Genomic DNA, 17514 nt, shown 5'->3' on the forward strand with positions numbered 1-17514 from the left:
GTGTGCCTTCGTGCAGGTTACGCACCATATGCCTGTATCCATCTGGAAAGATGGGTGCACAGAACTTTTTGTCGGGTATACTTGGATTTTATCCACATTTGAGGCTTCCCAAATCGTAGGCACATCATCCTTCTACATTCCCGCCAGTCCTCAAAACTTCTTTGATGTGTACCCCACCATCTTGCGGACATAGCGCGTAGTAACCATTTCAGAGTACACATTAACATAGTGTTTTGATGAAGGAGTTCAACCCTCCAGGGTTACGTCTCCTTGGTCGAGATTTCATGGCTTGGGCCTCTGTATTAGCTCAATGTGGAAACAATGTTGTTTACAAAGCTCTACGGCTCCTGACTCCTATACCAATGTGTTTAAAAGGTCCAAATTAGCTCATAACACTTCTTTTTGATCTCAATTTGGTTGAAAATTGAGTAAGTTACGGCTTAAACAATTTTTCCTAGAAAACCTCCACTAAATCTGGAGAGATTGCAGTTAAGTCCACCAATTTTGGTGGCGGTTCCAGATTTGGTTTCTCTCACATAAATTCCACCAAATTAATAAACGGTTTAATTAGGCTTAAACATGATTAATTAACTGTTAAACAAGATTAGGGGTGCGCTTAGCATTGGCCCTAGCCTTTGGTTCTTACGCGTGGTCATATGGGGTGGGGGCTGGCCCACAGGGCTAGCTCCCACCCCTCGTCGTCGACAAACACTTATGGTATAAATGACTGTGCGCGGCCCTCCTTTTCTATGTGATGTTTGTGGTGTAATGACAAGGCTTTCAAGTGGGGCAGGGGAGGTCGTGTGTTCCATTCCCCCTCCCTTCGCTCCTCATATAATTTTGCATTTAAATATATTTCGAACCTTTGTATAATTCTTCGCATAATCCACGTTTGGAAATATGTTGGAATTTAATTAAAATATAATATATATATATATATATATATATATATATATATATCTTAGTTGTATTATAACATATAATTTAATAAATTATATAATATAACATAATAATCATATAATATATATAAAATAATATTTAATTAAATAAAAAAAAACAAATTCCACTTTAGAGGCCAATTAGGCAACTCCCCTTTCACACAACCACACTAGAGAATCTGGAGGTGACACTTGTCACAACCCCATTAGGATAAAACTGAACAAGATTCTCCTTGCTGACTGGACTGCCACATCATCATTCTATCCCATTCTATAATTCTTTTTTCGCTGTTTAGGAAAATGAACATTAGGACTCTTCTCCTTCATCCCGACTCCGTTTTCGGTAAAACAAATTGTATTGTGATTGTCTTGATGAGAAGGAAACAACCATACTATTTTCGAGCCAATCTAAGAACTTTTATTTTTGAGCTAAATATTGAGCACTTGCTCACATATAAATCCTTTTGTTATCTCAACATAATTTCTGATAAATCTTTTTAAAAAATTGGTTTTTCCTTATAGACATTGAAGTTGACGGATACTCACAGGGGAGGCAATTGAAGTATTGCCTCAACTGTGAAGAGGTCTACACGAATTCCTTCATTAGACACAATGAATCCCAATAATCGAGCAGATGTAACTGTTAGGGTTAGTTTTTTTAGCCTGTAACCTGGATCAAATGTGCTTTTACTATGCTTGTCAAGACTATCAAAATCAAATTTTTTATGTCACTAGGGTTGCACAACAAAATTTGGTCACTATTTGGTCAGTCTAGAAATGAGGCCAGTCTTTTGGAAATTCCCTCATGCTGGTAAACTATCACATTTTTATGGAGGTGTCATAATAAAAATATGTCAATCATCAACATCATCCCATTTAGTTTCAGGTCATCCATTAGGTCGCTAGGGTTTCCAAGGTCCATCATTTTCATGAATAAATCTAGCAGTGAATAGAGCATGACAAGAAGCTCTTGTGTATTGATTTGTGAGTTATCACACATTCATCATGTTCTCATGGTCAAAAAGTTCCAGAAAAAGAAGTTCCAACACTCAGGAAAGTGAAAAGGCAGCTCAGGTTTCAGTTGTAAAGGTAACTCTGTTTTCAAAAGTGAAAAATCAGTGTTTAAAGGTTTGTGGGTCCCATTTCTTTTTCAGAAAGAGAAATAATTTTGCCTATATAAACTCGAAATCCCCCAAACATGGTTCATTTGCCTCCTATTCACTCTTGAGAACCGAGCTCTCCCATACAAAAGAGAGAAAAAATCGATTTCTTAGGAAAATTTGAAGAAACCCTTAAGGCGTTGTGCACAGGAACAAGGTGCTACGCACAGAGGATTGGCGCTACACACAAAGAAAGTGCATTGTGCACAGGCACTGTGCACAAGAACAAAGCGCTGCGCACGGGACATAATGTCTAGAAAACACCCAAATCTCTCCCAAACTCCATTTTTTGGCTTGCAAACTTAATTTCATTCATTATAAGCCAAGAAACAAGTAAGTACACCATTATTCTCCCTCATTTGCTTTTCAAAATCATCTCATGTGAATGATTCTTCAAAATAGGGTTTGTAGAGAAATTTTTCATGGGAAACGATACGGTGATAATGGCCATTTTTATCTTTGGTTTCTAAACATGTAAAATGTTTCCCTACACCTGCATACATATTTAAGAAACAATTTTGACCATTCAATTCACATCAAAACAATGTTTTACTCTCAAAAATTAAAACCCTAGCTCATTCCTAGAGGTTTTTGGGCATTTTTCATTACAAACCCTGTTTTTCCTCCTTGCAAGTAGATCACTCTTCCACTGTTTCTTCACTGATTTTCATCAGCTTCCAAAGTTCATATCCATTTCTTTCAAACCGCCTCTATCATTTTGTCAAAATCCACCTTCACATCACTTCATTTTCATTCATACCTCACACTTTTTTCATTGCCTGCTGCTAGGGCTTTTTGTGATCATGGAGACAGAATCTTCACCAGAGAGGAAAATACATCATAAAGGAGGGAAGATCCTCAGATATGAACCATCAAATTGTAATGAAATGAACTCCTATCCTTTCATCAAACAGTGCTTTGAAGATGTACATTGCTTGGAGTTTTGCAAAAGGGTGAGTGAGGTAGGTTTTCAGGAACAGTTAACAGATTGGGTGGCAACTCAGTTGAAGGGTGAAAGTTCTGTCATCGCCAGTGTTGAGTTCATTTTTTCAGTGGCCTCCATCTCACTTGCACCAAGGCTACCAAACAATGGTGAATATTGGTTCAAGGGAATGAGCCTATATCTTGAATACTATAAGCCTTTCTTAAAAACACCATACAGGGAAAAACATGATCACACTATTCCTTTCAGATACTTATTGGAGAAATATGCCCCTTTGATGAAGATTATCATGAAGTTCTTTACCTGTGAAGGGAGATTCTCGAGGTTGTATGCTTATCATTTCTACCTCCTAATGCACTTCATCTCTCAGAAGCCACTCAACATGTGTAACTACCTATTCAGGAGCATTTCCAAAATGTTAGAGAAAATACAAATGAAGAACAAGGAGAACTACCCAAGCCTTTTTCATCATAGTCTAATTAAGACTATTATCCTTCACCATCTTGTAGAGAAAGGCATGACTTGGGAAACCTTTTTGGAAACCACCCCGAAATGGCATGGGGCCAATGTAGCAGCTCAAACCTCTAGCACACCAAAACAACAAATGGAAGTGGGGTCCTCTAAGAAATCAATTGAGAAAACTCAAGTACCTAATCCTGAGGTGACTAAAGTGTACAAGAGAGGACATAGGCGTGTGTTTTCTTCTCATGGAGAGAAAGGGGCCAAGCCTTCTTCATCGACAAAGCAAGGACTGGCAGCGAAAAATAAAGACACAGTTGAGCATGAGTTTGAGCTATTTGATTCAAAGGTAGATGATCATACTTCAAGCATGCAACGGAAAATCAGAGATAAATACTATCAAATCAAGGAGCTTACAATCAATATGGAAAGAGAAAAATATGTCATTTCATTCCTTGAACAAGAGAATAGTTAGCTTAAAGAAAAGGAATTGATCATGGAAAAAGAACAAGCCAAGTTATTGTAGCAAGTTGGAAGAGGAAAATAAATCATAGAATCAAGCGAGCATGAAGGATCAAAAGGGAAAGGAAAGAGGAAAAGGCTAAGAATAAAGGGCCTGAAGAAATATTTGTAGGAAGAGGAAAAACACATCCTATTGAATCAAGAAATGGACCTAGAAGATAGAATTTCTCTTGAAGTCAATCAAGACAAGGAGTATTGGCTCAACAGGGTGAATGAACACTTTGAGAAGCTCCTTGAGAAGGTCAACATAGATAATGAGTTTCTTAGACATATGGCACACCAATATTAGGCTCAAAACATGATCGCCAATGTCAAGGTAAAGCAACTTGAAAACAAGCTGAAGGAAGCGAAAAATAACCAAAAGGATGAGGGAAATTTGGAGATACTTGCAGAAGCATATATGAAGGTTTAAAAAACACATTTTTACAGCTTCCACCCAATTTAGAGTAAATTCTGAGCACCTTTTATTTTTTGAGAATTTTTGAGCTAAATTCAGAAAATCAACAGCTTTAGAAACATAGCACCTTGGTATTGCGCTTTTTCCTCAGGCATCTATTTCAGGAAAGGTTTACATTTTTGGAAAGCTCTTTCCATCCTCTAAAAATCCATTCCTTCAGATTTTGTAGAGATGGATTAGTTTTGGAGAAAAATGCAAAAAAGTGGCAAAAAAATAGCATTCTAGACCCTTTTTCGACAGGTGCTGCGCACAGGGAGTGGCCTTGGGAGAATGGAGTTTTGAAGGCCTTCCCATGGTCCAAATTCAAAAATTCAAACTGTTATAGAAACTACACTTGAAGGGATAGTTGATAGTCCTCTTAGTGTTGCATTTTGAGCCCTGGAAGGCACCTCCAAATCAACTCAAAGTTAGCGCTACACTTCTACACTTCTCTATGTTTTAATTTGTAAATTCCACTGTGTAAAATTTCTAGTTTTTAGTTTGACTCAGTCAAAGTCAATATTCTCTATGTAATGGCACTAGTTTCAAGGATAGGTGATGTAGGCATGAATAAATGTACATCATAGGTTTTTTTTATGTTTATTAGGCCTCATACAGGAAGCGGACTCCTAAACAAACTTTCCATGAAGTGTTTGAGTTTCACCTTCTCACTCTCACCTATTGGTTGAGAAAATATTGGAGTCAATTCCTCCACCAAGGAATTCAAATCCTGAAGGTGGGAAAGTGGTCTAGGAGATTCTATATATATCATTTGTCTTCAGGAGAAAAGAGTTGAACTTTTTGTGAAGGAGGCTTGCATGTAATCATCGTTTCACCTAATACAGAGTCGGGTTGCAAATATTTTCAAGGAACTCTAGCCTAGTGAGTTTATGGTGCTTGTTCTTGATTATATTTGTTTTCTAATGGTTTAAACATATTTATTTACATGATATCTCTTCTTTCTATGGACGCCTTACAGTGAAATATACAGATTTCTTATTTTTCAATCTCTGTCATCTAGTTTTCATAGTTATGTTTATGTCTTCCTAAGCTAATGAAATCATGTTTACTTATGCTCATTAGTTTCTTCTACACTTTCTCCTCTATACTACATTGAAAATAGTCTAAATACACCATGGCTTCTGATATCTAGCTCCTCATATTTTCTCCTGCACTCCTACAACCTTGACCTATTTGTGGCTCCAAACCCTAAGTTCAGCAAATCCTACAACCCAAATTTTCATAAACAAACAAACAAATGCACATATCTAGCCTAAAATTCATTTTCTTTAAAGTCATATCACTGATAATAGGCTTAGCGAGATCCCTCTCATGCTCAATAGGGCTAGCTACTGAGTTGAAGTGGTTTCAGGTTATCCTTCTTGATTTCCTTTTCAGTCTAGGAGATTGTAAGGACTAACATTTTTTGGTGTCGTTGCTATGGAACGATTGTCAAATCATTCCTGGGAAATATCTAAGAGATTTCAAAGAATTGATTCTGTAGTTGAAAGCTTCAAGTATTCAAAGATAGGTTGAATTCATAAATTTCATTAGTTTAGGGAGTATACATTTTGGCTTCTAAAAGGCATACCAGGTCAAAACTTGACCCAAATCCACCATTCATTGTTGAAAACCAAAAAGACTACTTAGAAAACTTAGATTACCCATCACTAAAAGTGCAGTTCGAGAAATTAAAAGAACAACCTATCTTCCTAAAAAATTGTTTGCCCTTTGAGCAAATTCCTTTTGATGAGCAGATAGAATTATCACTTTCCAGGTTGGAGTCTAAGTCTTGTATTTTTAAAGTGACATTAGAGCCTTTTAAGGTTGAAACTCACTCTATTTCTTCAGAATATTTGTTTGCTAAAAATAATCATAAACTATGGTTGAATTTTGACAAGCTTCAAAGCCTTGCTGACCAACTCCAGATCACTAATGAAAAAGATTTTTTCCAACATCAACTTGAATACCTGGCCACCGCTTCATCTTCTATTTCACCTCCAAGAACATCTATTACATCTCCCAAGACTTTGGTTTCATCATCTTTGATACCACCTCCATTTGTTCCATCTGTTCCTGTACAACCAATTGTAGTAGCTCCGCCACCCCCATCAGTATCATCATCCTTACTTACACAACCCATTGTAGTACCTCCACTATCAATGGTAGTCATGGCACGATTTACACCTCTCTTACTGCCTACTCAACTTACTGCTTTGCATCGGAATTATGGTCAAAGACTCCCTTTGTTTAATGGAAGTGCATAAATTACAGCTCAACAGCATGTTGACAAGTTAATAGATTTCATTGATTTAGAAGAAATTGATGAAGATAATTCCAAGATGAGTATTATAGGTCAAAGTTTCTCAGGAGATGTTAAGAAATGGTTTCGAAGTATGGCTGCTAATTCTGCTAACAACTCTCAAATATTGATTTAATTATTGTTAGCTCGTTGGCAAGAGAATAAAAATCCATTGCAGATATTGGCTGAGTATAATTCAATGAAAAGGAACTCAAATGAAACAGTTCAATAATTCACAACGAGATTCAACACAGCATACAATTCCACACCTAATGATATGAAGCCTCCACCTGGTCTAGCTCTTCTTCATTATCCTAATGATTTCGATCCGGACATAGCATACCAGCTAAGAGAGAGAGATCCTACTACTCTTAAAGAAATGAAATGGAATGCGGTCAGTTTCTAAGCCAATTTTCTCATCAAGAAGTCAAAATCAAAGCCAGAGAGGACTGAGAAGAATGTTTTCTTTAAAGAAGAACCTGTATCATCTTTTCTTGTAAATCTTGAAAATCTGATAAAAACTATGGAGAGGATGATGGATGGAATATCCATAACTGATCGACAAGTAGAACCTTCAGTGAGGAATCCTAACTTTCATGGACAACAACAACAATAGTTCAGAAATCGACAGAAAGAGCAGCGAAACCAATATCCTCATGGTCAAGTAAGAGCTCCATTTCAACAAAATTATACTAAAGGCGATGAAGAAGATGAAGAAGAGATATTAGAAGAAAACCACTTATTTCAAGAAGATGAACTACCTACTTTCCTAACAGAAGAAGATCAATTTTCTGAAGCTTCTCTCATACCAAGTGATCAACAATTTATGCTTGCAAGTGATGATCTGTGGGTTGTTCAAACTGAAGAGTGCCAAAGAGGATATCAGAACGCCCTTAGTCAGCTTCAAAAGAAGTACAATTTGTGGAATAGAAATGTACCTATTACTCTAACTTAGAAAAGACAAAATGTACAAAAAGACACACCAAGCAAGGAAACTGTTCCTACAAGTTAGAATAAAGAAAAGGACATTGTCATATTGAACCAGGACAAAACAAATGAAGCATATACCAGCAATGTGAAGAAGGACAAAGAGTTGCAAACTGAAAGCCACAAGAAGGAGTCACAAGCTAAAGGGAAAATATAAAGGAAGGACATCATTGCAAAAGAGGTAGAAAAGAAATCTAATCATTTTAGTTTGGAAAATGAAATTTCTAAATTGAAGATTGCTATTCCCCTCATTGAATTATTGAGGAATGATAAATATAAATTTCAGATTGCAAAGATGCTTAAGGTTGACCAGATTTCTAATACATTTAACGTAACTAATGATGAGCCATCAATCCTTTTTGGTCCAACCTTAGAAGGAACTCCTGTAGACAGTGAAATCCCTCCTTTTTATCTGAGTCTTAAACTTCATGATTTTATCCTTCATAATGCCATGCTAGATTCTGGTGCCTCACATAATCTTATGCCGAAAGCCATCATGGATAAACTAGGACTGAGTATCACCTGAAACTACCATGATATTTATTCCTTTGATTCTGGGAGAGTGAAATGCCTTGGCCTCATTAAAGACATGGTAGTATCCTTGGACCAAATCCTAACCAAGAATGTGCTCATGGATGTAGTAGTTGTTGATATTCCTCCTAGGTTTGGCATGTTTCTTTCAAGGTCTTGGGGAGAAAAACTAAAGGGCACTCTGTAGCTTGACTTTTCATATGCCCCTATCCCTATTTTTGGTCAGCTCCAAAAACTTTATAGGGAAAAGAAGATGAAATTTATGATCATCAGTAAGGAGAAGCCAGTTAATCATCCTATAAATGATGTCCATACTGATCTTGATTCTTTCATTTTATTTAGCGATATAAATTCTGTTGATGATGAAAGTCATCTAGTGGAAATTTTAGAAGTTCCCAATGTCATGAGCAGCATGCATGAAGTTATTACAACAAAAGGTAAAGAGGATAATGAAGAGTGTTTGCAATAAGAAAGAAGAAATTGAAAGAATAGTGCAGAAACAATTTATTCTTCAGAAATCATTTTTCTGGATGAAGAAAATGGTCTTTGGACCATGGGGTTCGATGGATCATCGAGAAGAGAAGGAGAAGGGATTGGTGTCTGGATACATGGTCCATTACATCAGTCAAATAAAATCCCTCGAAATTTGAGAATCAGTTCTTACAAGTTGGCTTTTGAGTGTTCAAACAATGAGGCAGAGTATGAGGCATTGATTGTTGGCCTCAAAATTTTGAAGAAGTTGGGAGCAAAAAAGATTTATGTTTATGGTGACTCTGAATTAGTAATCAAAAAATTCAAAGGGGAATACTAGACCAAGCACCCAAGAATGAGAGCTTATCATAATGATGTACTTGACATCCTCAAGACTTTTTCAGAATACCCTTTGTCTCTTATTCCTAGAGCTCAGAATGTCATATCTAACTCACTCACCACTGCAGCAAGCATGGTGAAGATTCTTATTCATCCTAATCAGAAGTACTCCATCCATGTAAAACATCACCAAGTTGTTCCAGATAACATGAGATTTTGGCAAGTGTTTGGGGATGATAAATAGATAGACAATTTTCTGCAATTGGAAGGAGAATTTCATAATTCTCACATTGATGATTCATCCAATTTGAATGATTCATACATCCACTCAGTTGAGATTGAAGTATTAAAGATAAAGGACAACAACATTCCAAGAGGCTTGGTGCCTTTGGAAGAGTTATTTGATCGAGATGATGTTTCCAAGAGGCCCACCATGGTTCCTACAGAAAAGGGAGTTGAATATGTAAACATTGGCACGACTGATAATCCTAAAATGGTAAAATTATCAAAGTCCTTATCTCCCGAAACAAAAAGTAAGTACATGTCTTTAATGAAAGAATTCGTTGATATATTTGCTTGGGACTATTCAGAGCTAAAGGTTTATGACAAAAGTCTCATTCAGCACACAATTCCTATCAAGCCCGATCAGAAGCCATTTTGCCAGAAAACTCTAGTACCTAAGCCTGAGGTGACTAAAGTGTACAAGAGAGGACAAAGGCTAGTGTTTTATTCTCATGGAGAGAAAGGGGCCAAGCCTTCTTCATCGACAAAGCAAGGACTAGTAGCGAAAGATAAAGAGACAGTTGAGCATGAGTTTAAGCTAGTTGATTTAGAGGTAGAGGATCAGAATTCAAGCATGCAATAGACAATTGGAGATAAATACTATCAAATCAAGGAGATTACAATCAATATGGAAAGAGAAAAATATGTCATTTCATTCCTTGAACAGGAGAATAGTCAGCTCAAAGCAAAGGAATTGATAATGGAGAAATAACAAGCCAAGTTATTGCAGTAGGTTGGAAAAGGAAAATAAATCATAGAATCAAGCTAGCCTGAAGGATAAAAAGGGAAAGGAAAGAGGAAAAGGCCAAGAACAAAGGGAATAAAAAAATCTTTGCAGGAAGAGGAAAAACACATCCTATTGAATGAAGACATGGACCTAGAATATAGAATTGTTCTTGAGGTCAATCAAGACAAGGAGTATTGTCTCAATAGGGTGAATGAACACTTGGAGAAGCTCCTTGAGAAGGAAAACAAAGATAATTAGTTGCTTAGACATATGGCACACCACTATCAGGCTCAAAACATGACCGCCAATGTCGAGGTAAAGCAACTTAAAAACAAGCTCAAGGAAGTGAGAAAAGACCAAAAGGATGAGAAAAATTTGGATATGCTTGGTGAAGCATCTATGAAGGTTTAAAAAACATATTTTTACAGCTTCTAGTGAATTTTGAGCAAAGTCTGAGCACTTTTCATTTTTTGAGGATTTTTGAGCTAAATTCAGAAAATCAATAGCTCTAGAAGCGCAGCACCTTGGCGTTGCGCTTTTTCCTCAGGAATCTATTTCAGGAAACGTTTACATTTTTGAAAAGCTCTTGCCATCCTCTAAAAATCCATCTGCTCAGATTTTGCAGAGGTGGCTTAGTTTTGGATAAAAATGCAAAAATGTGGCAAAAAACTAGCATTCTGGACCCTTTTTTGACACGCATTGCGCAGAGGGAGTGACCTAGGGAGAATGGATTTCGGAAGGCCTTCCCATGGTCCAAATTCAAAAATTCAAACTGTTCTGGAAACTAGACTTGAAGGGATAGTTCACCGTTCTCTCAGTTTTGCAGTTGGACCCCTGGAAGGCATGTCAAAATCAACTCAAAGTCGGCACTGCTCTTATGCACTTTTCCATGTTTTAATTTGTAAATTCCACTATGTAAAATTTCTAATTTCTAGTTTGACTCAGTCAAAGTCAAGATTCTCTTTGTAACGACAATAGTTTCGAGGCTAGGTGATGTAGGAATGAATAAATGTACATCATAGGTTTTTTTTATGTTTATGACGCCTCATAAAGGAATCATACTCCTAAACAAACTTTCCATGAATTGTTTGAGTTTCACCTTCTCACTCTCACTTATTGGTTGAGAGAATATTGGAGTGAGTTCCTCCACCAAGGAATTCAACTCTTGAAGGTGGGAAAGTGGTCTAGGAGAGTCTATGTATATATATATATATATATATATATATATATATATATATATATATATATATATATATATATATATATATATATATATATATATATAATTTCTCTTTAGGAGAAAAGGGTTGAACTTTTTGTGAAGGAGGATAACATGTAATCATCTTTTTAGCTAATATAGAGACACGTTGTAGCTATTTTCAAGGAACTCTAGCCTAGTGAGTTCATGGTGCTTTTTCTTCATTATATTTGTTTTCTAATCGTTTAAACATATTTATATACATGATATCTCTTGTTTCTATGGATTCCTTACAATGAAATATACAAAATTCTTGTTTTTCAAGCTCTGTTATCTGGTTTTCATAGTTATTATGTTTATGTCTTCCTAAGCTAATGAAATCACGTTTACTTATGCTCATTAGTTTCTTCTACATTTTCTCCTCTATACTACACTGACAATATTATAAATACACCATGGCTTCTAATATCTAGCTCCTTCTCATATTTTCTCCTCCACTCCTACAACCTTGACCTATTTTTGGCTCCAAACCCTAACTTTAGCAAACCCTAAAACCCAAATTTTCATAAACAAACAAACAAATACACATATCTAGCCTACAATTCATTTGCTTGAAAGTCATATCACTGATAAGAGACTTAGAGAGATCCCTCTCATGCTTAGTAGGGCTAGCTTCTGTGCTGAAGTGGTTTGAGGTTACTCTTCTCGATTTCCTTTTCAACCTAGGAGATTGTAAGGACTAACAGGAACCATGAAAACACACTTATTAGAGTTCAACCAAATTTTGTAGTAACGACTTCTCAAAGACTAAACGAAGGTGTTGTGGATGTTCCACTCTCTTGTGAGAGCGAGCAGCTAAATCATCCAAATATGATTCAATTATATGCTTGATGTCATGGAAAGCATAGGACATGACCTGTTGAAAGGTAGCTCCAACATTTTTAAGGACAAAAGGAATTTTGATGTATGCAAACGTGCCCCAGGGTTAAATAAATGTTGTCTTATGTTGGTCCTCAGGACGAATTTTTATTAACTGTATCCAGAGAATTTGTCTGTGAATGAAAATATTTCATTTCCAGCACATTCATCGATAATCCGATTAATAAACAAAGTGGAGAAATCGTCTATACAACAAGCTTCATTCAAATCCCTAAAATCGATGCACAATGATTGTTACTTGTTTTTTTATCAAGAAGGACTAGATTTGAAACCCATTCAATCAAAAGAGCATGGTAGATGAACTGTGTCCTAAACAACTTCTCTACCTCAACATTAGTAGCTGTAACTTTCCTAAGATTAACTTTTCTATTCAAAACACAAAAACTTTATTATGTAGGGTAATCATCTATTAATTGTTAAAATACGTTTTAAGATTTATATACACTTCAAATTTATTTTAAAATGATATAAAACATAATAATCTTTATTTTATTAATTTATAAATATTTAAATTATATGAAACATAATGATATTATTTTTAAATTTATAAAAAAGCTTAATAAAATTATATTTTAACAAATTTAATAAAATTTAAATATCTTTAAATATTATAATATTATCCTAAATTAATTTTATTTAATTCAAATTTTAATAACTTTTTACATCTATGAGCTTAAATAAAATTTTCCCATTTGAGATGGAATAGAGATTTACAAATTTAATTTGTTACTTTTAAAAATAGCTTTAAGTTTTATTTTGTATTTTGTTTATTTAATATTATTTTATAATTGTTTTTTTAATGTAGTTTATATATTTTGGAGATGGTGAAAATTATGCTTACATTGTATTAAGCAGATTCACTTGAAAGGATTATTTCTTATTAGTTCAACCAAGGACTAGAAACTATAAAGAGAGAATAACCTCTAAATAACAAAAATGTTTTAGCAATTGAAACTCAACCAATTGAACTAACTCTTAAAAGTACATTATTCTTTAATTATATAAATATATTTTAAAATATAAAAGTTATATTTTTTAAAATTTTATTAATTTTTAAAATTTTTTAGATATTATTTATAATAAATATTTTTAATTTGTACGAAATTTATTTTTTCATAAGTTTAACTAAAAAATTTAAAATACTTAAACACATTTTATATATATCTCATTCCAGAAGATCAAGCAGAATTAAGAAAGGAGATTCAAAAGGTAAAAGAAGCTAGAAAGGAAGGAAAATTGGCAATAATGAGAAATAGAAAAGCTTTTATTCGAGATAGAAACCAAAAATATAGTAATCAATCGCAATTAAATATGCTCTGGATCCTTTCTTGGAACTGTCGGGGCTTCCCATGGAATAGAGGCCCCAAGCTAAGTTAGATTTCAAATGATGTTGATATTATTTTGCTTGTCGAAACTTGGGAGCATGAAGAATCTAAGGTCCCTAACATAGATGGCTTTATGCTATGGTCTACCTGGAACAAGCGATCCTCCCGTAGAGGCATTGGGGGAATAGCTTGTTACATTAAGAAGAACATCCCCCCCCCATGCTAGGATTTATAAAAACAACCCTCACAACCAATATAGTTGGATAGAGGTCAGAGACATTAATAATAAAAAGTCCTACATAGCAATATGTTATTTCCCCCCATCAATTCTAACTTCTATAAGAAAAAGAATCTAGATAAAACTAACCCTTACAATGCTTTAGAGAATGATATTTCTAGCTTAAGGAATGACGGTAATATCCTTTTAATAGGAGACTTTAATGCTAAAACTTCAAACAACCAAACTATTATTCGAAGCAATCATTCCAACGCTAATCCTCTTTGGTTAGACGAAGACCCTACTCTGGCTATTAGGCACAAAAGGAGCTCTGAAGACCTCACGGAAAATTTGTTTGGGTCAGAGCTAGTCAAGCTCTGTAGTGCTCAGGATCTCATAATTTGCAGCGTTCTAAAGAAGTGGCACAATTCCAACAAGATGACCTGCATCCATGGACTTGGTAGTAGCGTGGTAGACTACATTATTTCCGATCTCCCATTATACAATGAAATAATAAATTTTGGCATCTTAAATGACCACGAACCTGACTCTTATCATAGGCCTTTACTTGTAACTCTCAATTTTGTCATGCATAGAGTTCCCACATAAAATAATACTTACAGCCAAAAGAAATTAATATTTGATAGAAATAAAAATGATCTCTTTCTAAATGAATTAAAATCTTATTTGCTTCCATTATCTAGTATAGACAACATAGAATACCTCTATCATAATTTTACTACAACCCTCTCATATTATATTAACATGTTCTCAATTGAAGTTTCAAATAATAAAAGAAATAGCAAAACCAATCCATGGTATGACGAAGATTGTAAAAGTGAGAGGAGAGCAATTAAGGAAGTTGTTGATGATCCTGTTAAAATGGACAAGATAAAGATATACAAAGCCCTAACTAAAAGGAAAAAGAGGCTATACATTCGTCAAAGACAGGAGAATCTCTTACACCTCTCTAAGGTAGCTCCTAAGAAATTTTGGAGGTAGATTCTGACTAGGAAGACTAAAGATAATAATAAAATTGCTCTTTATGATTGGAATTCCTATCTTTAAAAGCTTTATGAATCTCCAAATGTCATGGATAATTTGGAAACCCTACTCACAACGAAAGAAGTTTTCTCTTTAGAAGACATTAAGTTTGGGGTTAATCACCTCGCTAATGGGAAAGCTAAGGACATTGATGGTTACTAGGCGGAAATCTTAAAAATTGGAGGTCATGTCCTCATCCTCCACATCCACAAGATTTTCAATCAAGCAGTCAAACAAGGGTTCCCTAAACCTTGGACTCAGAGCCACATTATCCCTATTTTTAAAAGTGGGGATACAAATAACCCCTCTAATTATTGGACAATTATGATCAACCCTCTCTTAGCCAAGTTATATGGTAGTATTTTGGAAAAGAAGTTAAGAATATGGCTTGAAGTGAAGGTAAGCGGGCTAAGGGCCAAGCAGGTTTCAGAAGGCATCACTCAACAAAAGACCACCTTGCTACATTTAGGATCATTGCAGAGGAATGTCGTAATGATAAATCCAATTTATTTTGTTGCTTTGTGGACTTTAGAAAGCTTTTCAATATGGTTCCTAGATACAACCTTTGGAATAGATTAGAAGAGCTAAAGGTTCCTCTCGAGTTGAGAGCTACCGTTATAAGGTTATACGAGAATGTAATTGCCAAGCTGAAGAGCAGTGAAGGGTGGTCGAAAGATATTAAGTGTAACTTCGGAGTTAAACAAGGTTGCCCCCTCTCCCCTACCCTATTTTTCATTTACATCGATAAGCTCGAAGCCTATTTAGAGGAAGCAGGATGTGATGGCACGATCTTAGCTGGGATAGTCATCATCCTCCTTCTCTATGCTGACGATATTGTTCTCTTGGTAAGGTAAGGTGCCCATTTGATCTTGAGAAGCAACTCAGGCTTCTTAATGATTTCTGCTCTACCATGGGTATGACTATTAACACTAACAAAACAAAAGTTATGATTCTCAAATCCAAGAAGGACAGTTATGCTAATTTTATGTATGACAATAATAACTTGGAGAAAGTGTATTCTTACAAGTACCTAGGAATTGATATTCATCACAAGCTCAACTGGAACCATAGCATTGAGAAAACGATTAATGGGGGTTGGAAAGCTTATTTTGGTCTTGAAAATAATTGTAAAACAACAAACCTCGTAATGTGGGATAAAAAGAAGTTCCTCTTTGAAACTTTAGTTACTCTTGTTATCTTATATGGCTGTGAGGCTTGGGGTTGTAGCATATCCAGAGAATCATGGAGAAAGATTGAGCAAATCCAGAAGCGTTTTATAACTTCTAACCTGAAAATTAAAAGTAATACACCCTATCATGTTCTCCTTATAGAAGCAGGTCTTTCCCCTATTGAGAGCCTAGCTACGATGAGGTTTTTGTTGTACAAGCACAAACTCAATAACATAGATGATCATAGACTTCCTAAGATAGCTTTAAATTCCAGCCAAAACCACCTAAGGATCAACCAGGGGTGGCATAAAGACACAAGGGCCTGGTTAAACTATTGGGAGATCAACGAGAATGGTGCATTGCAAAACATAAATAACATTAAAGATATTGTTACTTTTAAGTTCAAAGAAAAAAATGTGGTGTGAGAAAGATTTAGCGGCTAAAAGAAAATTAAGTTATTATAGGAAGGTCATCAACCCCACCCTAGAAGATCAAAAGTATCTCTCTATTTTAACTAGCTCAAAGAAGAAAATTAATATAGCAAAGATTAGAACGAATTCTCATGAACTCCATAGTGAAACAGGTGGTTGGGCAGTTCCTAAAACGCCATGGATGGAAAGGATCTGCCATATATGTGAGAATAGGAACATTGAGGATGAAAACCACTTCCTCTTAGAATGCCCCACGTACAACCACATAAGATCTCAGTTTCACAATCTTTGTTATAATACTGACCTTCCTAGCCTTTTACAATGTCAAAATTATAGTGAGCTTGGGAGGCTTCTCTCTAAGCTTTTTGAGCATAGGAATAAAATATTAAATCAAAATAGATAATTTGTTTCTTTAGGTCCGATAGACCAATGTTTGGTCTCAGCGGACGTTAACCATCATCATCATCATCATAAAGATTATTGGTAGACTAATTAAAAAACTAAAACACTTTTAAATATTTAAAAATAATTTGTGTAACTAACTTAGTTTCAATTTTATTAATTAAGATTTAAGTTATTAATATTAATTATAATTAATATTTAGGTATATAAGTATTATTTTAGTGTATACAACAAAGATTTTGTTGATATCATCATTCTTTGTAAATATTAGGACACTCACATTAGTAAATGTGGTTGATATAGGCAGGTGTGTGTCGTTTTCATATGCTTATTGATGTATTTAGTGTGTATAACATAGATTTTGTTGATATCATCATTCTTTGTAAATATTAGGAGAACTACATTAGTAAATGTGGTTGATATAGGCAAGTCTGTGTCATTTTCATATGCTTATTGATTTATAAAAGGTGGAAAAAAATGTATATCCACTTATATCAACCACATTTACTAATGTGGTTGTGCGAGTTGATGGAAGACATTGATTGGGTGGATTTGTTGACCATGGTTGACCATGCTTGAAGAGAGTTGATGAATTTGATCATGGTTGACAAGGTTGAATGAAGTTCAAAAGGGTTAACAAAACATTAGTGTAAAAATGTAGTAATGTTACATCTAACAAACAATGTTATATT

At 35.0% G+C, this 17514-nt stretch overlaps 1 protein-coding gene across 1 annotated transcript in view; it reads right to left on the reverse strand.

The window, feature by feature from the left end:
* LOC149173646 (subtilisin-like protease SBT5.3) overlaps positions 1–6601 on the reverse strand; it is a 44807-nt gene extending 38206 nt beyond the window's left edge. The window contains exon 1 of the mRNA XM_089426780.1: positions 6421–6601. Within this exon, the coding sequence (XP_089282906.1) occupies positions 6421–6601 (181 nt within the window). The remainder of the gene's footprint in view (positions 1–6420) is intronic.
* Between the last annotated feature and the right edge of the window lie 10913 nt (positions 6602–17514).

This window comes from Pinus tabuliformis, chromosome 4_2 (genome assembly GCF_031772625.1).
Source record: "Pinus tabuliformis cultivar Carrire ecotype Pingquan chromosome 4_2, CPIR1, whole genome shotgun sequence".
Taxonomy (NCBI): domain Eukaryota; kingdom Viridiplantae; phylum Streptophyta; class Pinopsida; order Pinales; family Pinaceae; genus Pinus; species Pinus tabuliformis.